At 40.1% G+C, this 27,199-nt stretch overlaps 1 protein-coding gene across 1 annotated transcript in view; it reads left to right on the top strand.

The window, feature by feature from the left end:
- LOC141257118 (pantetheinase-like) overlaps nt 1–27,199 on the top strand; it is an 80,448-nt gene that overhangs the window by 28,418 nt on the left and 24,831 nt on the right. The window contains exons 3-6 of the mRNA XM_073671262.1: nt 6,208–6,400; nt 7,461–7,752; nt 10,300–10,670; nt 18,990–19,160. Coding sequence (XP_073527363.1) covers nt 6,208–6,400; nt 7,461–7,752; nt 10,300–10,670; nt 18,990–19,160 — 1,027 coding nt within the window. The remainder of the gene's footprint in view (nt 1–6,207; nt 6,401–7,460; nt 7,753–10,299; nt 10,671–18,989; nt 19,161–27,199) is intronic.

Raw genomic sequence — 27,199 nt, 5'->3', positions numbered from 1 at the left:
TTTAGAGTTGAAAAAGTAGAACTGAATTTGAAAAAAAATGGTTGCTTCCTTACAGACCAGTTTGATACCCAAGGCCACCATCAGGGCATTACTGCCCTTACTGGTGTATGGGGCCTAATGAGCAAAAGCAGGGAGGGGGGCACATTAAGTTGAAATTTATTGCCCTGCAGGAAGCCAGCTGCCGGCCTCTGATTGGCTTGCACGTCACCGGCGTATGACGTCACTGCCATGCATCGGCACATTTGTGCCTCAAATGGATGAGGAAGAGAACGCAGCTGGACCCCGGGGCCAGGTAAGGAGAAAGTTGTTTTTTTTACTGAAAGCCGCAATATGAAGACAGGGATGGAGCACATGGGGACAGGATGGAGACACATGGGGCTAGGATGGGAGATCATATGGGCCAGGATGGAAGATCATATGGAGCCAGGATGGAGACAGTTGGGGTCAGGATGGGAGAACATGTGGGACCAGGATGGGATAACATTGAGGCAGGAATGAGACATATGGGTCCAGGATAGGAGAACATATGGGGGCGGCATGGAGACATATGGGACCAGGATGGGAGAACATATTGGGGCCAGGATGGGAGAACATATTGGAGCAGTATGGAGACATATGGGGCCAGGAATAAGACTTGTGGGGTCCAGAATGGAGTACATATGGGACCAGGATGGGGGACGGTATTACAGGAAGTAGACAGGATGTGTGACATTATTACTGTTGGGGGCTAATTAAGGGATATTATTTCTGCTGTCAGCTTATTTTTGAGGATACTATTTTCAGTGGGGGGGGTCCTGTTACTGTGCAGGGTGACACTATGTTGCTTTTTTTCTTCATCTGGCGTAGTGTAGAACTTGGGGGAAAAATTGGGGAATGTGCTCTGGAAGCGGTGGACTAGATAACTGTGTGTTATTTTCAGCAGAGACATGTCCTGGCTAAAAAAAATGATGGTGGTCTGCACTGGATGAAGAAGAAAAGCGAAGATTAATATCTTCAACTACAGACGTCACTGGTGAGTCAGTGTGTTACCTGTACACTTATAATATAAACTATATGGTATATACAGAGCTCCTGTGTATATTGTAACTGGTAATTACTGTATTACCTGTACACTGACACTATATACAGAGCACCTGTGTGTAATGTTACTGGTGATCACTGTATTTCCTGTACGCTGACACTATACAATGTGTACTATGTACAGAGCTCCTGTGTATTCTGGCACTTATGGAAATATTAGTATGAAGGTTATTTATTAATGATCAGTATTGTAGTATTGGGTCACTATGTGGGGGTAATATGTGACCTGGTCATGGTGTGGGGGTATTGTGCCTTTTATGTGGTATTATTCGGTCACTACGTGGTGGTAATATATGATCTGGTTATGGTGTGGTGGTATTTGTCCCTTTTATGTGTTATTATTCATCACTATGTGGTGATAATATGTGGTCCTGCCATGGTGTGACGGTATTTGTCCTTTGTTTGTGGTATTATTGGTCATTTTAAAAAATGCATGTGACACATTCCCTTAAACAAAGATAAATAAAAATATACCTAAAAAGAATATTGTATATTTTAAGAAAATTTTAAAAGGTTAGAGTAAAGTAGGGCCCTGCCAAAAAAGTCTACCTTGTCAAGGTGGCAGGCTTAAAAAATATTTTGGCCAAAACAAAAGCTGATGGCTATGTATGTGATATGGTGTTCAATGAGAACTGTTAGTGTGTAATTGGTGAGGACGTTGTGCAGAAATGGAGTTTTTCTAAGATTGGGCAGTGGAACTGTGGAAGGTTCGACCAGTGGAGCCTGAGTGGAGTTTCAAGGGGGCCGGAAAATGTTGCTAGTATGGGGCCCTGAAATTACTGGTGGCAGCCCTATTGATACCATTCCACATTTTCTGTTGTTTTGTAGTGAAGAAGCATTCATTGTATCAAAGCTGAGCTTCAAAACCATCCAAAGCTCTTGCACAGGATTGGTGCTGTTTCTGGAAGAAAGCAATCATGTTTTTGTAATGCTCTAAGCCTCTTCAAGACTTATTCATAGTTTCATAGTTTTATAGTTGAAAGAAGACACAAATCCATCGATTTCAACCTAAACTCTAATATATTTATCCAAAGTAAAGGAAAAACCCCATGAGGCAGAAGTTAGTTGTCACATATTAGGGGAAAAATTCCTTCCCAACTCAACATACGGCAATCAGATTAGTTCCCTGGATCAACGTCTCATTACAGAATCTTGTACACCTAAACTGTAATATTATTTTTTTCAAGAAAGTCATCCAGGTCTTCCATTACCTTTTGTCGTGAATTAACCATTACAACATCATGTGGCAGAGGTTCCATAGTCTCACTGCTCTAACAGTAAAAAATCTGCTGCTGTGATTATGATTAAACCTTGTTCCTCTAAACATAGAGGATGCCTCCTTATTATCGTCATAGGAATATGTGTAAAAAGATAATTAAGAAGATCTCTGTCCTGTCTCTTCATATATTTGTACATTGTAACAATACCACCTACTCTAATGCTTACTTTGTACATAATAAAGGAGCCATTTTTAACCCCTTTAAAGCCCAAGACGTATTAATAGGTATCTGCGCCCTGGGCTTTAAGAGCCTGATATGTATTAATGGCTGTGCGGCTGTGCGGGCGCGATCGCCGCCGGGTGGCAGCTGATTGTCACAGCTGACACCCGGTGCTATGTGCTGGGAGCGGTCCCGCACAGCTCCCGGCACATTAACCCCCGCAATGCTGCTATCGAAGTCGATCACAGCATTGCGGTGGCAAGGGGAGGTGATCGGGATATTCACCTCTCCTGACGGCCTTCATCGCTGTCTGCCGCGGCTTTCTGGATGTTGCCATGACGACCCGATGTCGTCATGAAAACATCCAGGTCACCAGACAGCAGGAAGATATTTTGGTCATGCGCAGTGCATGACCAAAATATCTTCTGCATCAGCAGCGCTGACAGCCTGTATAGCACAGGGATGGTGCTCCATCCCTGTGCTATACAGGCGATTAGAATAAAAAAAAGTGAAAGTCCCATAGTGGGACAAAGAATAAAAGTTAAAAAAGTGTCGCAAAGTGAAAAAAAAAATTGTAAAAATCTAAAAAAAAATAATAATTCACCAAAAATAAAAATATAATGTACCCATCAATAAATATTATAATAATAAAAAAAAAATAAAAGTACACATATTTGGTATCGCCGCATCCGAAGCGGCATGACCTATAAAACTGTCCCACTAGTTAACCCCTTTAGTGAACATGGTAAAAAAAATAAATAAAAAACGAAGCAAAAAACAATGCTTTATCATCATAATGCCAAACAAAAAATGGAATAACACGCGATCAAAAAAGCAAATATAAATAAAAATGGTACCACAGGAAGCATCATCTTGTCCTGCAAAAAACAAGCCGCTATACAGCTCCATCGGCCAAAAAGTAAAAAAGTTATAGCTCTCAGAATAAAGCGATGCAAAAAAATATTTTTTTCTATAAAATAGCTTTTATTGTGTAAAAGCGCCAAAACATAGAAAAACGATATACATGTGGTACCGCTGTAAATGTACTGACCCAAAAAATAAAGCAACCTTATAAATTTTACCAAACGCGGAACAGCATAAAAAAAACAAACAAAAAAAACAATTCCTGAATTGTTGGTTTTTGTTTATTCTGCCTCCCAAAAATCGGAATAGAAAGCGATCAAAAAATGTCTGAAAATGGCACCAATAAAAACGTCAACTCATCCCGCAAAAAAACAAGCCGTCACATGACTCTGTCGGCCAAAATATGGAAAAATTATAGCTCTCAAAATATGGCGATGCAAAAACTAGATTTTCCAAAAAAATGCGTCTTTTAGTGTGTGACAGCTGTCAATCATAAAAACCCGATATGATTCTGGTATCGCTGTAATTGCACCGACCCGAAGAATAAAGTCATCTAATCACTTATACCGCATGAGGAGCGGCGTAAATAATAAACTCTCAGGTTAGGGTTAGGGTTTGGTTAGGGTTGGGCTATGGTTAGTGTTGGGGTTAGGGTTAGAGTTGGGGTTAGTGTTGGGCTAGGGTTGGGTTAAGGTTGGGGTTGGGTTTATGGTTGGGCTAGGGTTGGGGTTAGGGTAGGGGTAGGGTGGGATTTTTTTCAAAAGTAAAAAAAAAAAAAAATGGCAATATGGCGACTAGTGTTGAGCGCAAGTGCTCGCTACTTGAGTTTGCATCGGGTGCTCGGGTATGCACTGAGTATCGCGGGTGCTCGAGTGACATGCTCGAGTCTCCACCCCATATGCTTCGCGGCCAAAAAAAACTCGCGGGGATTGCCTGCCATGCAGGAGCGATCCCCCACATGTTTTTTTTTGGGTGTCAAGTAACCGTAAACCATGCGGGCGGGGACTCGAGCATGTCACTCGAGCACCCACGATAAATGGTGCATATCTGAGTACCCGATGCAAACTCAAGTAGCGAGCACTTGCGCTCAAGACTAATGACAACTTATTCAATATGATGACCTAATGTTATCAAATTCTGTGTCGTACCTCTGGGTTCAAAATGTTCACTGTACCCCTTGATAAAATCCTTGAGGGGTGTAGTTTCCAAATTGGGGTCACTTGTGGGGGGTTTCCACTATTTAGGCACATCAGTGGCTCTCCAAGCGCGACATGGCGTCCGCTATCGATTCCAGCCAATTTTGCGTTCAGAAAGTCACACAGTGGTCCTTCCCTTCTGAACTCTGCCGTGTGCCCAAACACTGTATTTTCCCCACATATGGGGTATTGGCGTACTCAGGAGAAATTGCACAAAAGTTTTTGGGGTCCATTTTCTCCTCTTACCTTTGTGAAAATTAAAAAAAGGGGCTAAAACATAATTTTTGTGGAAAAGGTTAGATTTTTTTTTATTTTCACGGCTCAATGTTATAAACTTCTGTAAAACATTTGGGGGTTCAGGGTGCTCACCACACATCTAGATAAGTTCCCTGATGGGTCTAGTTTCCAAGATGTTGTCACTTGTGGGGGGTTTCCACTGTTTAGGCACATCAGGGGCTCCCCAAACGCAACATGGCGTCCGCTAATTATTCAAGCAAATTTTACATTCAAAAAGTCAAATGGAGCTCCTTCATTTCCGAACCCTGCCCTGTGCCCAAACAGTGTTTTTTCGCCACATATGGGGTATCTGTGTGCCCAGGGGAAATTGCACAACAAGTTTTGGAGTCCATTTTTTTCCTGTTACCCCTGCGAAAATAAAAAAAATTGGGTCTAAAATAACATTTTTGTGAAAAAAGTTAAATGTTAATTTTTTTCTTCCACATTCCAAAAATTCCTGTGAAGCACCTGAATGGTTAATAAAGTTCTTGAATGTGGTTTTCAGCACCTTGAGAATGGTGTCACTTATGGGTATTTTCTGTCATAAAGACCCCTCAAAGTGACTTCAAATGTGATGTGGTCCTTAAAAAAATGATTTTGAAAATTTTGTTGGAAAAATGAGAAATCGCTGGTCAATTTTTAACCCTTATAGCTCCCTAATAAAAAAAAAAATGTTGGTCCCAAAATTGTGCTGATGTAAAGTAGACATGTGGGAAATGATATTTATTAACTATTTTGTGTGACATATCTCTCTGATTTAAGGGCATAAAAATTCAAATTTAGAAAATTGCAAAATTTTCACCAAATTTCCATTTTTTTCACAAATAAATGCAAGTGATATCGAAGAAATTTTACCACAAACATGAAATACAATTTGTCACAAAAAAACACTCTCAGAATCAGGGGGATCCGTTGAAGCATTCCAGAGTAATTACCTCATGATGTGACAGTGGTCAGAATTGTAAAAATTAGCCTGGTCATTAACGTGATGGAGAGGAATTGTTCCTACTGAGGGTATTTGGATAACCTCTTTCACAATTATGATTTCTAAACCTAAAAAGAAAAACCATGCATACCATAAATAGTTTAGAAACATATAATTTTATTATTAACATATCGCAACATTTAAAACATATGGGTATGGAGACACAATCTTACAAATATCATCCAAGAAATGAATGGTTATATTTATTTTAAGCCTATGAATCAAAATATATCTAAAATGGCTTCAAAATACAGCAATTTTATTACAGCTATATTGTACAATGCAGGGTCTTTGTGGCCTTTTTGTTTTTTTATTTTTTTGTGAGAGAGCTTCTATTCTGACAATTTATTGGCTTTGAATTGTGCAGGTTTGGTCCAGCTCCTGTTCAGACAAGACTGAGTTGTATGGCAAAGGATAATTCCATTTATGTGGTTGCAAATATTGGTGATAAAAAATTGTGTACCATCTCTGATGTTGAATGTCCAGATGATGGCCAATATAACTATAACACTGCTGTAGTATATGACTCTAATGGGCAGTTAGTGGCACGTTATCACAAGGTATGTCTTTATGGTTTCGATTTGTATGTCATGCAAGTATTTTCTTAAAAAGAACTTGTTCTCAGATTTTGCTGCCAAAACTATGGGTTGTATGGTATCATGACAATATCCCTCGCAATGCTATGTTTTAGGGTATGTGCACATGACGTCATTTTCAGGAGGGTACACTGCGTAACCCGCCTAAAAAAGCACTCAATAAATGTAGAAAGGTTGAACATATGGACTGTACTATAAAAACTACGGTATTTGCTATTCCATATGTTCGGTCATTTTAACTTCTTTTAACTGGTTCATCTTTCCAAAGATGTGAAGCAGGTAAAAGAAGTGACCTGACAATTCGTCAGGTGGCTTTTTATTAAAAGAAAGATGCCGGTGACAAAGCTTCTGCAAAAATGACTGCTGAAATTTTTTCAACTTTTGCTGTTCTCACGCCATTTTTACCAGCTCAGACAAAGTGGGTGGAGCTCGGGTGGGATGAGGTTGTGGTGACCACCGCTCATCAAATTCATAATAAGCGGTGACATTTGCTGTTCCATAAATCTTACATCAGCAAGGACTGACATAAGATTTGTGGAGAGGTGTGTGCCTCTTTATGAGTCAGGAGCGTCTCCTCATCAAGACCGGTGTGAACAATTTCCGTTCTTGATGAATCGGTTCCTGGTGTAGGGGACAAACGTGCGGCTCCCTTCTGGTATTGCCTCCCTGGTTCATCTTAATTGTTAGGCCTCTCCTTATGTGCTTAATTAGCTAATCTATATTTATCAAAGGAGAAGCTTTTTCATGCCAGTTCTAAATGGGATCAAATTGATTCTAAAGTGGATAGATTCAACATCTTTCTGTTATGAGGCGGCCTATCCATTTCTAGATTTCTGTATGATTAATAACTATTATTTTTTTTAAGATCATTTTGTTGTTCTCTCTTTTTTCTAGTTGTAATATCTATATTATAACATGTATTGCAATATTTCCATTTTCTTAATTTCTGTTAACGGAGAGTTATACAACTTACTGTGTATCTACATAATTGCATGTTTTGTCTAATGTTACATCTGTCTTACAGTATAACTTGTTTCTTGGAGAGGTCCAATTTAATGTACCCAAACAACCTGAGATTGTGACCTTTGACACTCCATTTGGAAAATTTGGAATTTTTATTTGCTTTGACATCCTTTTTTATGACCCAGCTGTTGCACTGGTAGTAGAGCACAATGTGGACACTATTATTTTTCCTACTGCATGGATGAATCTTCTCCCTCATCTGACTGCTATAGAATTCCACTCAGCATGGGCAATGGGAATGGGTGTAAATTTGCTTTCAGCCAACACCCATAATACGAACAATAGGATGACAGGTAATTCTAAATGCAATCTCTGAGATATATAGTTTTAAGTTTTTTTTTTCACTTTTAGAGAAGTGGTCCCTCCCTAAATGATCTGATCCCTAGTAAAAATACAAACACCGATAGTACTTATCGTCCACATGTCAAGTGCCGGCTTTCCACTGCTGATGTTATCTCTGTTTTGGTTGCAACAGTGCCGTCACGTCGACAATGCACATCACCACTTCAGCTGTCTAGATCAGCAGAGCTGCAGTGCTAAGTGATTTGCTGCAGTGGTTTTGTGCACTGTTGACATGACGGTACCTCTGCATCTGATCCTTTTCTATTCAGAGTACACTTTTTCTCTTACCGAATAGCTGCAGCTTGTTAGCGGAAGCTGATTAACTGCAGTATAATTAAAAAAGTATGAAACTTGGAGCATATTGCACACTGCAGGTCAGGGGTATGAAAATGAATAAAGACTGAAACTTAGTGCAACATTTTAAACTGTAGATATCTACTAACTTATCTAAAAAATCTTTTTTCACATGTCAAAGGAAGGTGTCCATATTGTTAAAGTTGTAGTGATAAGCACAACTCTGTTTTCGTACTGCTTGCTTTGCTTGTTGCATGCAATATAACATGGCCAAGTATAAGGATAGACAAAATCAGAAAAACATTGCTTTCTCCAGAAACCTCTCCAGTCTATAGAATGTGTCTAGTATTGCAGATTAATTCTGTTGAAGTGAATGGTTTGCAGTACCAGGCTCAATCCACGGATAGGTGTGGCATTGTACACTGCTCAAAAAAAATAAAGGGAACACTCAAATAACACATCCTAGATCTGAATGAATGAAATATTCTCATTGAATACTTTGTTCTGTACAAAGTTGAATGTGCTGACAACAAAATCACACAAAAATCATCAATGGAAATCAAATTTATTAACCAATGGAGGCCTGGATTTGGAGTCACCCCAAAAATTAAAGTGGAAAAACACACTACAGGCTGATCCAACTTTGATGTAATGTCCTTAAAACAAGTCAAAATGAGGCTCCGTATTGTGTGTGGCCTCCACGTGCCTGTATGACCTCCCTACATTGCCTGGGCATGCTCCTGATAAGGTTACGGATGGTCTCCTGTGGGATCTCCTCCCAGACTAGGACTAAAGCATCCGCCAACTCCTGGACAGTTTGTGGTGCAACGTGATGTTGGTGGATAGAGCGAGACATGATGTCCCAGATGTGCTCAATCGGATTCAGGTCTGGGGAATGGGCAGGCCAGTCCATAGCTTCAATGCCTTCATCTTGCAGGAACTGCTGACACATGAGGTCTGGCATTGTTCTGCATTAGGAGGAACCCAGGGCCAACCGCACCAGCATATGGTCTCACAAGGGGTCTGAGGATCTCATCTTGGTACCTAATGGCAGTCAGGCTACCTCTGGCGAGCACATGGAGGGCTGTGCGGCCCTCAAAATAAATGCCACCCCACACCATTACTGACCCACTGCCAAACCGGTCATGCTGAAAGATGTTGCAAGCAGCAGATCGCTCTCCACAGCGTCTCCAGACTCTGTCACGTCTGTCACGTCTGTCACATGTGCTCAGTGTGACCCTGCTTTCATCTGTGAAGAGCACAGGGCGCCAGTGGTGACTTTGCCAATCCTGGTGTTCTGTGGCAAAAGCCAAGCGTCCTGCACGGTGTTGGGCTGTGAGCACAACCCCCATCTGTGGACGTCGGGCTCTCATACCACCCTCATGGAGTCGGTTTCTAACCGTTTGTGCAGACACATGCACATTTGTGGCCTGCTGGAGGTCATTTTGCAGGGCTCTGGCAGTGCTCCTCCTGTTCCTCCTTGCACAAAGGCAGAGGTAGCGGTCCTGCTGCTGGGTTGTTACCCTCCTACGGCCCCCTCCACATCTCCTGGTGTACTGGCCTGTCTCCTGGTAGCACCTCCAGCCTCTGGACACTACGCTGACAGACACAGCAAACCTTCTTGACACAGCTCGCATTGAAGTGCCATCCTGGATGAGCTGCACTACCTGAGCAACTTCTGTGGGTTGTAGAGTCCGTCTCATGCTACCACGAGTGCGAAAGCACAATGAACATTCAAAAGTGACCAAAACATCAGCCAGTAAGCATTGGTACTGAGATGTGGTCTGTGGTCCCCACCTGCAGAACCACTCCTTTATTGAGTGGGTCTTGATAATTGCCAATAATTTCCATCTATTGTCTATTCCATTTGCACAATAGCATGTGAAATTGATTGTCAATCAGTGTTGCTTCCTAAGTGGACAGTTTGATTTCACAGAAGTTTGATTTATTTGGAGTTATATTCTGTTATTTAAGTGTTCCCTTTATTTTTTTGAGCAGTGTATTTAGAAGATAGCATCTACTGTATGTTTTTTCTTATTCTGGTAAACCTCTTTAATGAGTTAGTAAACAAATGTGAAAGTTGTGGGTTATTATAAGGATAAAATGAAATGTGCAAGTAAGCTTCAACTTCTGAAATATTTAAATTTAATTATTATTATTATTACATTTAAAACAATCATTTTGGACTGTTTTTCTACTAATAGGCAGTGGAATCTTTTCCCCAAATAAAGTTTTACCGTATTACTATAACATGATGAACGAGTCCGGACACCTCCTGATCTCAGAGCTCAATTCCCATCCCCGGAATTCCTCATCATACTATCCTATTACTTGGAACCTATATGCTTCTCAAGTTAAGATGTCTCCTTCAGGAAGAAATGTATTTCATGGGTACCTTTTTGCTGATGAATACACTTTTACTGAACTTGAAGAGCTACATGGAGAGTATTCCATATGTCAAAATGACTTTTGTTGTCACCTAAATTACACAATGGCTGAGAAGTACAGTGATGAAGTATATGTATTTGGCGTTTTCAATGGTCTGCACATCGTTGAAGGAGAATACTATCTACAGGTATTTAACCGTTTTTCTTTGAAACCAGTTAAAAATCATACAGTTATGGCTGCAAGATGATATACAGTAGATTAACAGTGCAGACAATCCAAGTAGCAAGTTTTGCATGTCACTGAAGGAAAATCCTTTACATGGGTGAGAGAACTAATTTAAAGCAAATGAGTCCTTAGAAAATGACATATTGTTTAAATCATGTTTTAGTATTATATATATTTTTTTTTAAATGTTTCCAATTTCTTTTTTATTGCATAGCTTCTGATGACACATTCCTTTTAAATTATGAAATGGTAAAATGCAAAGATAGGTTATAGATAACGCTATGTTATTTCTAGGTTCTCTGTTTTATCCTACGGCAGAACTCAAAGGTCCAGATTCATCAAGACCGGTGTTGTTCACACTAGTCTTGATTAGGGGGCCTGCTGGAGTGAGAGGCACCTGATACATTAGTGGCCAAATCGAAACCATAAAGACATACCTTGTGATAACGTGCCACTAACTGCCCATTAGAGTCATATACTACAGCAGTGTTATAGTTATATTGGCCATCATCTGGACATTCAACATCAGAGATGGTACACAATTTTTTATCACCAATATTTGCAACCACATAAATGGAATTATCCTCTGCCATACAACTCAGTCTTGTCTGAACAGGAGCTGGACCAAACCTACACAATTCAAAGGCAATAAATTGTCAGAATAGAAGCTCTCGCACAAAAAAAAATAAAAGGCCACAAAGACCCTGCATTGTACAATATAGCTGTAATAAAATTGCTGTATTTTGAAGGCACCTGATACATTAGAGCCCACATGCTTCTTAATGAATCAGATGCATCTTAAAAGTGGTATGCATCAAAACTGGCATGAACATGTCAAAAGTTGCAATTTTTTTGTGCAACCTCGCATCATACAAGAAAAAAAATAGTGACTTTTCAAAATGTATTAAGCCAGATTTCTTACATAAACACTTTGATGAATCAGGGTCTACAGTGCTGGCCAAAAGTATTGGCACCCCTGCAATTCTGTCAGATAATACTCAGTTTCTTCCTGAAAATGATTGCAATCACAAATTCTTTGGTATTATTCTCTTCATTTAATTTGTCTTCAATGAAAAAAACACAAAAAGAATTGTCCTAAAGCCAAATTCGATATAATTCCACACCAAACCTAAAAAAGGGGGTGGACAAAAGTATTGGCACCCTTTGAAAAATCATGTGATGCTTCTCTAATTCGTGTAATTAACAGCACCTGTAACTTACCTGTGGCACCTAACAGGTGTTGGCAATAACTAAATCACACTTGCAGCCAGTTAACATGGGTTAAAGTTGACTCAACCTCTGTCCTGTGTCCTTGTGTGTACCACATTGAGCATGGAGAAAAGAAAGAAGACCAAAGAACTGTCTGAGGACTTGAGAAACCAAATTGTGAGGAAGCATGAGCAATCTCAAGGCTACAAGTCCATCTCCAAAGACCTGAATGTTCCTGTGTCTTCCGTGCGGTGTCATCAAGAAGTTTAAAGCCCATGGCACTGTGGCTAACCTCCCTAGATGTGGACGGAAAAGAAAAATTTATGAGAAATTTCAACGCAAGATTGTGCGGATGGTGGATAAAGAACCTCGACTAACATCCAAACAAGTTCAAGCTGCCCTGCAGTCCGAGGGTACAACAGTGTCAACCCGTACTATCCGTCGACGTCTGAATGAAAAGGGACTGTATGGTAGGATACCCAGGAAGACCCCACTTCTTACCCCAAGACATAAAAAAGCCAGGCGGGAGTTTGCCAAAACTTACCTGAGAAAGCCTAAAACATTTTGGAAGAATGTTCTCGGGTCAGATGAGACAAAAGTAGAGCTTTTTGGGAAAAAGCATCAACATAGAGTGTACAGGGGAAAAAAAGAGGCATTCAAAGAAAAGAACACGGTCCCTACAGTCAAACATGGCGGAGGTTCCCTAATGTTTTGGGGTTGCTTTGCTGCCTCTGGCACTGGACTGCTTGACCGTGTGCATGGCATTATGAAGTCTGAAGACTACCAACAAATTTTGCAGCATAAGGTAGGGCCCAGTGTGAGAAAGCTGGGTCTCCCTCAGAGGTCATGGGTCTTCCAGCAGGACAATGACCCAAAACACACTTCCAAAAGCACTATAAAATGGTTTTAGAGAAAGCACTGGAGACTTCTAAGGTGGCCAGCAATGAGTCCAGACCTAAATCCCATAGAACACCTGTGGAGAGATCTCAAAATGGCAGTTTGGAGAAGGCACCCTTCAAATATCAGGGACCTGGAGCAGTTTGCCAAAGAAGAATCGTCTACAATTCCAGCAGAGCATTGTAAGAAACTCATTGATGGTTACCGGAAGCGGTTGTTCGCAGTTATTTTGGCTAAAGGTTGTGCAACCAAGTATTAGGCTGAGGGTGTCAATACTTTTGTCCGGCACTTTTTTGGAGTTTTGTGTGAAATGATCAATGATTTGATTTTTGCTTCATTCTCTTTTGTGTTTTTTCCTTGCAAGCAAATTAAATGAAGATAATAATACCAAAGAATTTGTGATTGCAATCATTTTCAGGAAGAAACTGAGTATTATCTGACAGAATGGCAGGGGTGCCAATACTTTTGGCCAGCACTGTAAGTCTTTTACATAGTCATAGAGTTAAAGGGGTTGTCCAGGATTTCTTTAACCCCTTCACAACATGCACCGTACATGTATGGTGCTGTGGGAAGTGCGCTCCCACAAACCACAGTACATGTACGGCGCTGCAAGTTCCGGTCACCAGGTTGTATGGCTCGGTGGCTGAGTGAAAATGGCAGCTGTTTCTGACAGCAGACTATCCCTGCACATTACCATGGGGGGCTGTATTACCCCTCTGCATCGGCGATCACTGTGATTGGTTGGTCAGAATTTGTCTGGCCAATCACAGCTTGCTAGCAATAAAGTAGGAAAAAATCATATATGGCAAGTCTGAGACAGCACCAATCATAGCAGCAGGGAAAAGCGATGGGATGGTCACAGAGTAATCTCTGTTTATCAACCCTTTTGGCACCGATTGGTTGATCATTAGTTACTGACCAATTGGTGCCAAGGGTTAATTTAATAATACCACTCTGCATACCATATTTCCCTCAGTTCTGGTGTACAGAATGGTTGTATAGCTCCTCTACGTACCTGCGAGAGAGATAGTTGGTGGCCAGTGGCTGCAATCCTCTACCGATCCGGGGTATCCGATCTTCTATTCTTTCTTCCTGTGCTGTGCTGTCTGCTATGCTCTGCTTTATGTGACTGATCAGTGATCACAGCAGCAGCAATTCCGGGTCCCTGTTTCAGCTCCCTCCATCCTACAACCTACATGTCCCCACTCCCAATTGCAAAAAAATCATTTGTACCTAGCAACTTTATTGGTAGGGCATTAGTGTCGTGAACATCACTGTAATTTTTTTGTACAAAGTTTTCTTTACTTCTACTAATATTTTTTTTTCCAATTTTATTCTAATTTTTTTCTAAGTGTTTCTTCTAAAATTTTCCTTTCTACATTTTTTTTCTCTATTTTTTTCTTTACTTTTTTTCTCTTTATTTTTTATAGTAAATGTAATAATAAATAGTACCCTTTATACACTTTCCACACAATACACGGGTAAAAGCACCACTTACACACAAATCCCCACTGTTTAGAAGAATAAGCCCCGGAGCATTTTCCGTTTTTGCATTTTCGTTTTTGCTCCCCTTGTTCCCAGAGCCATAGCGTTTTTAGTTTTTGGTCAATATGGCCATGTGAGGGCTTATTTTTTGCGGGACGAGTTGTACTTTTCAACGCCATTACTAGTTTTACGATATCCTGTACGGGAAAACGGGAAAAAAATTCCAAGTGCGGTAAAATTGCAAAAAAAGTGCAATACCACAGTTGTTTTTTATTTATTTTTTTTACCACGTTCACTGAATGCTAAAACTGACCTGCCCTTCTTATTCTACAGGTCATTACGAGTTCATAGACACCAAACATGTATAGGTTCTTTTATATTTAAGTGGTGAAAAAAAATTCCAAAATTTGGTAAAAAAAAAAATAAAAAAATAGCGCCATTTTCTAAGACCCGTAGCGTCTCCATTTTTCGTGATCTGGGGCTGGTTGATGGCTTATTTTTTGCGCAACGGGCAAATGTTTTTATTGATAACATTTGGGGTAGATCCGATGTTTTGATCGCCCGTTATTGCATTTTATTGCAATTTTGCGGCGACTAAAAAACGTAATTCTGGTGTTTAGAATTTTTTTCTCGTTACGCCATTTACCGATCGGATTAATTTTTTTTTTTATTGATAGATCGGGCGATTCTGAACGCGGTGATACCAAATATGTGTATGTGGGTTTTTTTTTTTATATATTTTATTTTGAATGGGGCGAAAGGTGGGTGATTTAAACTTTTTATATTTTTTTATTTTTTTTTATATTTTTAAAAACTTTTTTGTTTTACTTTTTGCATGCTTCTATAGTCTCCATAGGAGACTAGAAGCAGCAACTATCCGATTGCCTCTGCTACATACAGGGGACGAGCAGGTCCCCTGCATGCAGCAGAAATGGTCTTGTGCTATGAGCGCCGACCACTAGGTGGCGCTCATAGCGACAAGATCATGACAACCGCAGGCGTCTGCTGCAGACCCTGGGTTGTCATGGACGCCCATCGGCGACCCGCGATCATGTGACGGGGTCGCCGGTGGGCGGGGCTTATGACGCGCTACCCGGAAGCGCGCGTTAAATGCTGCTGTCGGAGATTGACAGCGGCATTTAACATGTTAACAGCCGCGGGTGGATCGCGATTCCACCCGCGGCTGTTGCGGGCACATGTCAGCTGTAAGAATCAGCTGACATGTGCTCCGTTCAGTGAGGGCTCAGCGCAGCAGCCCTCACTGAACGGAGGGTACGCAAATATGCGTACTAATACGTCCCCGGTAAGTAAGGGGTTAAAAATGGCCCTTTCGTCAAGAAGACACTATTCAGCAGAAGAGGCATACTCTCTCCTTGCCTCCGATACAGATTCAGGCAATGAGGGAGATCTCATATTCCTCATGTTTTCTTCATCTTCATCTAGTGAGGAAGGACCCCTTCAGCAATTGATCCCTTATGGACTCCACCCTCCGAAAATTAGCCTGTTTTCCCAGATTTTCCAGACAGTTCACGAATCCAATTTCACGTTACAGGCCTCAAGAAATTGACATTTTCAAATTCTTCAGTGAGGATATAATAGATCTTATGGTGGTCCAGACAAATTTATATGGCCACTAATTTTTCACCCAAAATCCCACGTCATCACTTGCCAGACAGATCCCTTTAAATGCAACAGAAATTATGACATTTTGGGGCATTGTGCTGAATATGGGCATAGTAAAAAAGCAGAACTTTGGCAATACTGGAGTACTGATATGCTTTACAGCACACCAGTATCCTGTATCCATGACAACTCAATTTGAAGCAATTCAAAAACTTTTGCATTATAATGATAATGCACAGTGTCCTCCCCAAGATGAAAACAACTTTGGTCATCTATACAAAATTCAGCAAGTGGTTGAACACTTCAGCAGAAAATTTGTTGAGGCGTACATCCAGTGTCGGACTGGGGTGCCAAGGGCCCACCATTTACCAACTCCAGGACCCCAATTTTCAGCTGCATGCAAATGTGACAGTATCCTCAATCACAAATTTATTTAACAATGAACTGGGTAGATCTTTAAATGAATAAGATGCTGCCTTTGTCTGTACATAGTGATTCAAGTATATTGTGCCAAGTACTACTCATATAAGAGGGTGGTGGCCCACTCTAGTACAGGGGCCCACCAGAGGATTCTCTTGTTCTCCTGTGGGCCAGTCCAAGCCTGTGTACATCCTCCAAAGGGACATCTCTATAGATGAATCTCTGGTTTATTTCAAAGGGAGGCTAAAATTCCAAAAATATTTGCCCAGTAAGAGGGCAAGATACGGAATTAAACTGTACAAGCTATGCGAGAGTATTTCAGGATACACCCACAGATTTTAGGTCTACAAAGAGAGGGACACCCGGATTGACCACCCTGAATGCCTCCCTGTCCTGAGAGTGAGTGGGAACATTGTGTCAATTGGTGCACCCACTGCTAGATAAGGGTTATCATCTCTATGTAGATAACTTCTATACCAGCATCCTATGCTTTAAGCCCCTCACTGCTAATTGGGCAACTGCCAAGAAAGGGCGACAGCAAAGCCCAATGTAGTGACAACATGCTGGTGGTTAATTATAAGGACAAGAGGGATGTCGACAATGTACTGTGACAACAGCTCCCCTGTCATTGTCCGAGGTAGCACAACAGAAGTCCCGATGGCAGATTGTATCCTGGATTACAATAAGTTCATGGGAGGTATGAATCTCTCAGATCAGGTCCTCAAACCATACAGTGCCATGCGAAAAGCAAGTATGGTACAAAAAACTGGCTGTTCACATTGAAAAGATGGCACTATGCATTGCTTTTCTGCTGTTTCGATATGTAGGCAATATGGTGACCTTCCTTCAGTTTCAGGAATTAGTTGTCATGGTCCTAATGTTTTGCAGTCGGGAAGCTGAGGGTCCCAGTACAGTACTTCTGAAACTGATGGTGCCCATATTGTAATAGGACAACATTTTCCTGGTGAAGTTCCCTAAATTGTGAGGAAGGGAAGAACACAGAAAAGGTGTAGAATATGCTCCAAGGGGGAAATACGATAGGACACAATTTACCATTGTGAAATCTGCCATGAAAAAACTGGCCTTTGGATTAAGGATTGCTTCAAAGCGTACAACACGTCCACGAATTGATGATATTTGGTTTTACCCTGTTAACAAACACCCTTTTATAGTCTGATGTACTTAAACATACCACCCCATTATTAATTTGTGCACCTGTATAACCAAAGCATTATTATTATCATTCTAGCTATGCCTCTAGATAATTCCTTGAGGGGTTTAGTTTCCGAAATGTGGTAACTTGTGCTGGGATTCCACTATTTAGGCACATCAGGGGCATCAAAATGTGTGCTCAATAATGTTGCTCCTTTTTTTCAGAGCTCGGCAGTGTACCTAAATAGTAGTTTCCCACCACACATTGGGTGTCTGGCGTACTCAGAAGAAGTTTTATAACAGAATTTGGAGTCCATTTTATTCTGTTGTTATTGTGAAAATGAAAAATTTGGGGCTAAAGCAGCATTTTTGTGGGAAAAATCTTAATTTTAATTTTCTCGGCTCAACATTATCAAATTCTGTAAAGCACCTGTGGGTTTAAGGAGCTCACCACAAATCTAGATATATTTCTTGAGGAATGTATTTTTCAAAATATGGTTCCCTTGTGGGGGGTTTTACTGTTTAGGCACATCAGGGGATCTGCAAAGCAACATGGTGTCCGCTATGTATTCCAGCCAATTTTGCTCTCCAAAAGTCAAATGGTGTTCCTTTCCTTCTGCCCTGCCATGTGCCCAAAAAGTAGTTTTCCACCACAAATGGGGTAACAGCATACTCAGCAAAATTGTGCAACAAATTCTGGGGTCCATGTTACCCTTGTGAAAAAGAAAAATTTGGGGTTAAAGCAACATTTTTGTGGGAAAAATCTTAATTTTAATTTTTTCCTTCCACATTTCTTTCATTCTTGTGAAGGGTTAATAAACTTCTTTAATGTGGTTTTGAGCGCTTTGAGGGGTTCAGTTTTTAAAATGGTGACAATTTGGGGTATTTTCTGTCACATAGGCCCCTCAAAGTCACTAAAATAATTAATTCTCTACATTTTTTGGGAAAAACGAGAAATTGCTGATAAACTTTTACCCCTTCTAACTTTGTAAAACCCTTTAACCCTTCTAACTTTGCAAAAAAAAATTAAAAAAAATTATTCTAATGTAAAGTAGACATGTTATTTATTAAATATTTTGTGCATTATAACTATTTTGTTTAAGGGAATTAAATGCCAAAGTTTGAAAATTGTGAAATTTTCATTTTTTTTTGTCAAATTTTCATAAATGAATGCAAATCATATTGACCTAAATTTGCCACTAATATGAAGTACAACATGTCATGAAAAAACAATCTCAGAATCAGGATACGTTAAAGGGTTCATGAGTTATTACCTCACTTGACGCTGGTCAGAATGGAAAAAATTGGTGAGTCAGGAAGGTGAAAACAGACTCCGGGGTGAAGGAGTTAAATAATGCTCAAAGCAGAGTATGCGATAATGTAACCAAATAACTTTATACTCATCTCGTGAACCACCCCACTAGTTCTAAAAATGACAGAGAAAAATTAAAAACAAACAAAAAAATGATTTCAGTGCTGGTTCCGTCTTTTCCAGGTATGCACAATGCTGAAATGTCAAAGTTTGGATTTTAAGTCGTGTGGAGAATCTGTAGAGACAGCCTCAACCAAATTTGACTCATTTTCGATAAGTGGGAATTTTTCAACTACCTTTGTATTTCCAGAAGTTTTGCTGACTAATATTCATTTGGCACCTGATATGTTCCAGGTAAGTAACACTTTTAATTTATATTATAAATTCGTAGATACAGTCACATAGTAGGGGATAAAACTAAGTATTGTTAACCTGAAGGACCCTATTTCTTCATAGTCCGTGAACAGAATGCTATTTTGGTACCGGCCATGGATCTTCAGATCCAAACTAACAGCCTTGCTTTTTGCTTACACGCCTGTTTGTTTGGGTCATGTGACACGTAGTTGGTGGAGAAATTTCAGTTTGTATGCAGACCATGAAATGTGGATATGTAAAGCTGGCCTAACATTAGCGAATCCCTTCGTCATCATCCCAAAATAATCTCTAAAACCAACAGCTGACAGATAACACAAATGAAGTTACAGAACGAGAAGATAATCTAATGGTTGCTTGAAATTGCAGGTCAGGATGTGCAAAGTCCAGTTAGGATATTGGGCAACATAATGTCATGAGGCATCACAGGACTCAAGAAGAAATACATAACAAAGCACATTATTATTATTATTTATTTTTAGAGGACCATTAATTCCATGGTGCTGTACGCGGTACAAGATACAAATATAAAATAAGGTGAACAAACTAACAATGTGAAAAGAAAAGAAAGGGCGCATGTGTAGACTCACAGGGCTATTTGCTGAATTTAAAAAGTGCCAGTACACTCACCTGTGAAGGTTGTGTACGTCTACACAACCAAGATTAAGCGTGTAATTAATGAGGCTCCGGGTCACCTCTATTTGTAGTACCGTCCTGTCGGTGTTTGCCTCGCAACTCCGTGCTCCTCAAGTGGTCACACGATCCTGCTGGACCAGATACCACGTCACCGCAGGTCCTCAGTAGTTTAACCCGGTGGTTGGATACCGCAGGTCCTCAAACATCCAAATAGACCAGGCCGCTCCTGCCGCTTTAGCTCCGCATGGAGATATCTCACAAGTAAACAATGGTGCAGCGGTCTCAGGGAGCGCCAAAGGAATACTGGACAATTTAGTAGATGTCAACCGACTTTTATTCTTCCTCCAATACCACTGCCACAACGCGTTTCAACGGTCTAAGCCGTCTTCATCAGGTGGGGTAACGGGGAATGTTACAATGACAGCTTTATAAAGGGGTGGTATTTTACAAAATTTAGACCACGTGTTGTAATCAATTAACCCTTTCATTGAAAAACTCCATATAATACATTCTTAACCAATTAACCTCTTATTTCCCCTGGAAACAGCATTGTGCACTAAAAAATCCCTACATGGATTCTTAAAATCACAATTCTTAGTAAAAACTTCCTATTTGTAAAAAAAATAAATAAGTTTTTTTTTTTTTTTTTTTTTTTTAAATATATTTATTACCAACTATTAAAAATTATTAAAATCATCCTGGGGACCTTCTTGGGGTGTCTTGACAGTGTTATACTGCAGTTTCCAGCCCCCAATTCAAAAGTTGAATTTCTTAAAGAGACAGTGCACTTTCATATAAAATGGCCGAAAATAACCCTGTACAATTACCCACTACGATTATAAACCCCATAAATATTTAAAAACACCCTGGGAACCTTACCAGAGTGTCCTGACAATGCTATACTGCAGTTTCCAGCCCCCAATTCAAAAGTTGGATTTCTTAAAGAGACAGTACACTTTCATATAAAATAGCCGAAAATAACCTTGTACAATTGCCCACTGCTATAATAAAACTCATAAAACCCAATGCTATCCATTATCATGATCGGAACCTATGCTTCCAGTAAACTAAGTAACTGACGACAACATGAAAAAAGAACTAAATACCAGCCCGAAAGGGCAAGCAAATCTCCTGCTATGCTACGTCATACCATACCTTTAATCCTGTGCAGGTAGCCCCGCAAGCCATCATTAAACGGCTGATGACAACCCGAGAAAGATATGAGAGGGACAACATTAAACCTTCTCAGATTTAATGGTTTGATGTGTTTTCAATCGTAAGGTTCAAACCCTCAGGGTACAAAGTGCCCATTTTGTATATCCAAAAACTTTCTTTCTTTATAAGTGTACTCAATCGTTCTGGTCCATTATCCACAATGTGGTCAATAATGGTTATTTTCATCACCGAGTAAGATGAAAATAACCATTATTGACCACATTGTGGATAATGGACCAGAACGATTGAGTACACTTATAAAGAAAGAAAGTTTTTGGATATACAAAATGGGCACTTTGTACCCTGAGGGTTTGAACCTTACGATTGAAAACACATCAAACCATTAAATCTGAGAAGGTTTAATGTTGTCCCTCTCATATCTTTCTCGGGTTGTCATCAGCCGTTTAATGATGGCTTGCGGGGCTACCTGCACAGGATTAAAGGTATGGTATGACGTAGTATAGCAGGAGATTTGCTTGCCCTTTCGGGCTGGTATTTAGTTCTTTTTTCATGTTGTCGTCAGTTACTTAGTTTACTGGAAGCATAGGTTCCGATCATGATAATGGATAGCATTGGGTTTTATGAGTTTTATTATAGCAGTGGGCAATTGTACAAGGTTATTTTCGGCTATTTTATATGAAAGTGTACTGTCTCTTTAAGAAACTTAACTTTAGAATTGGGGGTTGACAATCGTAGTATAGCATTGTCAGGACACTCTGGTAAGGTTCCCAGGGTGTTTTTAAACATTTATGGGGTTTATAATCGCAGTGGGCAAGGGTACAAGGTTATTTTCGGCCATTTTATATGAAAGTGTACTGTCTCTTTAAGAAATCCAACTTTTGAATTGGGGGCTGGAAACTGCAGTATAGCATTGTCAGGACACTCTGGTAAGGTTCCCAGGGTGTTTTTAAATATTTATGGGGTTTATAATCGTAGTGGGTAATTGTACAGGGTTATTTTCGGCCATTTTATATGAAAGTGCACTGTCTCTTTAAGAAATTCAACTTTTGAATTGGGGGCTGGAAACTGCAGTATAACACTGTCAAGACACCCCAAGAAGGTCCCCAGGATGATTTTAATAATTTTTAATAGTTGGTAATAAATATATTTAAAAAAAAAAAAAAAAAAAAAAACTTATTTATTTTTTTACAAATAGGAAGTTTTTACTAAGAATTGTGATTTTAAGAATCCATGTAGGGATTTTTTAGTGCACAATGCTGTTTCCAGGGGAAATAAGAGGTTAATTGGTTAAGAATGTATTATATGGAGTTTTTCAATGAAAGGGTTAATTGATTACAACACGTGGTCTAAATTTTGTAAAATACCACCCCTTTATAAAGCTGTCATTGTAACATTCCCCGTTACCCCACCTGATGAAGACGGCTTAGACCGTTGAAACGCGTTGTGGCAGTGGTATTGGAGGAAGAATAAAAGTCGGTTGACATCTACTAAATTGTCCAGTATTCCTTTGGCGCTCCCTGAGACCGCTGCACCATTGTTTACTTAACAAACTAACAATGACAGACTGGCTTAGAAAGGAGAGTTACTTGCTCTTGCGGGCTTGCAGTCTAAAACCCCTGGCAAAAATTATGGAATCATCGGGCTCGGAGGATGTTCATTCAGTTGTTTAATGTTGTTGAAAAAAAGCAGATCACAGACATGGCACAAAACGAAAGCCATTTCAAATGGAAACTTTAGGGCTTTAAGAAACACTAAAAGAAATCAAGATTAAAAATGTGGTACTCAGTAAAGGTAATTTTTTTCAGACCAAGCAGAGGTAAAAAATTATGGAATCACTCAATTCTGAGGAAAAAATTATGGAATCAACCTGTAAATTTTCATTTCCAAAACTAACACCTGCATCAAATTAGATCTGCTCGTTAGTCTGCATCTAAAAAGGAGTGATCACACCTTGGAGAGCTGTTGCACCAAGTGGACTGACATAAAACATGGCTCCAACACGAGAGATGTCAATTGAAGCTAAGGTGAGGATTATCAAACTCTTAAAAGAAGGTAAATCATCACACAATTTGCAAAAGATGTTGGTTGTTCACAGTCAGCTGTATCTAAAATCTGGAGCAAATACAAACAACATGGGAAGGTTGTTAAAGGCAAACATACTGGTAGACCAAGTAAGACATCAAAGCGTCACGACCGGAAACTTAAAGCAATATGTCTCCAAACCAGGAAATGCACAACAAAACAAATGAGAGACGAATGGGAGGAAACTGGAGTCAATGTCTGTGACTGAACTGTAAGAAACTGCCTAAAGGAAATGGGATTTACATACAGAAAAGCTAAACATAAGTCATCATTAATAGAGATGAGCGTTGTTCTACTCGAACTGTTCGCCAATCTCAAATTCGAGCTGTTTTGGGCGGTGTTCGAGCCGTTCGGCGAACACGAACAATTTGAGAAAAATTCGGCTGTTCGAGGTTATGTTCGATAACTGTTCGTGCACCAAAATCATAACTGGATTTTTTCTCAGTAATGATGAAAATTAATGTTAATACGCAGTTTGAGTGTACAGCGGGGTGGGGGGAGGGGCAGGGGATGGATCTCTGCAGGAACAATGAAGATCTCCATTTTTTTTTTCTCTTTCCCGCATTTACAGTGGGGAGGTGCAATCTGTCAGCCTATCAGCAGCGCACACACGGAGCGAAGTGCTTTTTTTCACACAAGCAAGGGCATGTGTCATTGGCAGTGTATGTCACATGTCCTTGCCCTATAAGACCAAGCCATTTTCCCCGTCGCCACCATTTTCTCACTGCTGCAGCTGCGTGTTAGACGGCACCGCTGTTGCTGTGTGCGCTATACCTTGTTAATTTCAAGCCAATTTTCGCACAAATCTACAGATAGCTTGGGAGTAGGGAATAGTTGTGATTGCAGTCATTTTAAGGACTAGGTTACAGCATTTCCTATGACTTTTATCAGGCAGGTCTGTGCTCTTAAATAGATAGATTGTGGGAGTAAAGACTAATTGTAATTGGAGTCCTTTTCAGGACTAGGTTACATCAGTTCCTATCAGTTTTTGCCAGGCAGGTCTGTGCCAGTGCTGTGCAAGTTTTTTTCACAGCATTTGGCTGAATCTAGCAAAGCTAATCCTTTTTGGCCTATTGCAGAGTGTGTTAGTCAGTGGAGTAGCCTATCTGTGTTGCAAGATATACCACCTGTGTGTAGAATACCAATTTTTTTACTGCACCTAGTGAAGTAAAATCTTTTGGGCATAGCATCATTCTATTAGTCCATCTATACTGACCTCCATCAGGTTGCAAATTGAATATAATTTTTTTCTGCATCTAGCTCTGAAAAAATATTGGGCTTCTAGCAGTGTGTGGGACTTGTTGTATTAGTCCATCTATACTGACCTCCATCAGGTTTCAAACTGAATATATTTTTTTCTGCATCTACCTCTGAAAAAATATTGGGCTTCTAGCTGTGTGTGGGACTTGTTCTATTAATCCATCTATACAGACCTCCATCAGGTTGCAAACTGAATATACTTTTTTCTGCATCTACCTCTGAAAAAATATTGGGCTTCTAGCTGTGTGTGGGACTTGTTGTATTAGTCCATCTATACTGACCTCCATCAGGTTGCAAACTGAATATATTTTTTTCTGCATCTACCTCTGAAAAAATATTGGGCTTCTAGCTGTGTGTGGGACTTGTTCTATTAATCCATCTATACAGACCTCCATCAGGTTGCAAACTGAATATATTTTTTTCTGCATCTACCTCTGAAAAAATATTGGGCTTCTAGCTTTGTGTGGGACTTGTTGTACTAGTCCATCTATACTGACCTCCATCAGGTTGCAAACTGAATATATTTTTTTCTGCATCTACCTCTGAAAAAATATTGGGCTTTTAGCTGTGTGTGGGACTTGTTCTATTAATCCATCTATACAGACCTCCATCAGGTTGCAAACTGAATATATTTTTTTCTGCATCTACCTCTGAAAAAAAATTGGGCTTCTAGCTGTGTGTGGGACTTGTTGTATTAATCCATCTATACTGACCTCCATCAGGTTGCAAATTACAAATAATTTTTATCTGCATCTACAGTACCTCTGAAAAAATATTTGGGCTTCTAGCTGTGTGTGGGACTTGTTCTATTAGTCCATCTATACTGACCTCCATCAGGTTGCAAATTGAATATAATTTTTATCTGCATCTAGCTCTGAAAAAATATTTGGCCTTCTAGCAGTGTGTGGGACTTTCTCTATTAGTCCATCTATACTGACCTCCATCAGGTTGCAAATTAAAAATAATTTTTATCTGCATCTAGCTCTGAAAAAATATTTGGCCTTCTAGCAGTGTGTGGGACTTTCTCTATTAGTCCATCTATACTGACCTCCATCAGGTTGCAAATTAAAAATAATTTTTATCTGCATCTACAGTACCTCTGAAAAAATATTTGGGCTTCTAGCTGTGTGTGGGACTTGTTCTATTAGTCCATCTATACTGACCTCCATCAGGTTGCAAATTGAATATAATTTTTATCTGCATCTAGCTCTGAAAAAATATTTGGCCTTCTAGCAGTGTGTGGGACTTTCTCTATTAGTCCATCTATACTGACCTCCATCAGGTTGCAAATTAAAAATAATTTTTATCTGCATCTAGCTCTGAAAAAATATTTGGCCTTCTAGCAGTGTGTGGGACTTTCTCTATTAGTCCATCTATACTGACCTCCATCAGGTTGCAAATTAAAAATAATTTTTATCTGCATCTACCTCTGAAAAAATATTTGGGCTTCTAGCTGTGTGTGGGACTTGTTGTATTAATCCATCTATACAGACCTCCATCAGGTTGCAAACTGAATATAATTTTTTTCTGCATCTAGCTCTAAAAAAATATTTGGCCTTCTAGCAGTGTGTGGGACTTCTTCTATTAGTCCACCTATACTGACCTCCATCAGGTTGCAAATTCAAAATAATTTTTTGTCTGCATCTAGCTCTGAAAAAATATTTGGCCTTCTAGCAGTGTGTGGGACTTTCTCTATTAGTCCATCTATACAGACCTCCATCAGGTTGCAAACTGAATAAAATTTTTTTCTGCATCTACCTCTGAAAAAATATTTGGGCTTCTAGCTGTGTGTGGGACTTGTTCTATTACTCCATCTATACTGACCTCCATCAGGTTGCAAATTGAATATAATTTTTTTCTGCATCTAACCCAGCCAATAGTTTTGGCCTAATACCACAGTTTGGCCACTCAGCTCTGCTCGGTTCCCATCCATTGTTTTTTTGTGCAAACAACTCCAGAGTTGTGAATTAGTTAACCACCAAAATGAGTGGAAAAAGGCCTGCTGCTGGTGGAAAGGGGAATAGGCGTGTTGGGAAGGGGAAAAAAGGTTGTGTCCGTGGGGTAGGTGTTAAAGCAACAGTAACATCTGCAGAAGAAAGACCATCTTCCAGCCAAACTAAAATGTCTACTTCTTTTAGCGGACAATGTGATAAGATCCCTTTCTTGCGGCCACGCCAATCGCTACAAATTCCAGATGAGGCACAAAAACAGCAGGTGCTTCAACGGATATCAAGTGCTCCTTTAAGTGGGCTCTCCTCCACATCAACTTCAACATCACAAATACTCCAGTTCTCAAAGGTGTCACCCCAATCGCACTTGCTTCCTCACAGCTCCCAAATCTCCAGCTGCCCGTCTGAGTATGAGGTAGAACAGATGGTTGAGTCTGCAGAGCTGTTTACTCATACTATAGCCTGGGAATCAGAGGTCGACTCCAGCGCTTCTGTGATCCAGACGAGGAAATGATCTGCACTGATGCCCAGAATCTTTATGAGTCGGATCCAGGACCAGACGCAGAAGGTTCTGACCATAATGTAGACCCTCATTCCCAAACTGTAACTCCTGTTGGTGGAGACAATGAGGAAGACGATGATGAGACTCAAAAACCTGATTGGAGCGACAACTTTAGTTTTTTGTCAGGGCAGGAACAGGTTGGCTCTGAGGACGACGGGTGTGATAACGCACAGGGTGATGATGATGAGGTTGGAGATCCCACTTACTGTCAAACCACAGTCAGCCAAGAGATGAGGTCAGCAGAGGAGGTGGAGGAAGATGCTAGTGACGACGAGGTCAGGTTGCGCCTTCCTGGACAGAGACGTAGTACTGGAAGCACGTCAACAACTGCATCCTCAAACACAACTCTGCCTCTC

This window comes from Phyllobates terribilis, unplaced genomic scaffold (assembly GCF_046119375.1).
Source record: "Phyllobates terribilis strain yellow unplaced genomic scaffold, ASM4611937v1 Scaffold_3__8_contigs__length_932513732, whole genome shotgun sequence".
NCBI lineage: Eukaryota > Metazoa > Chordata > Amphibia > Anura > Dendrobatidae > Phyllobates > Phyllobates terribilis.
This window is presented reverse-complemented; position numbering and strand designations above follow the sequence as displayed.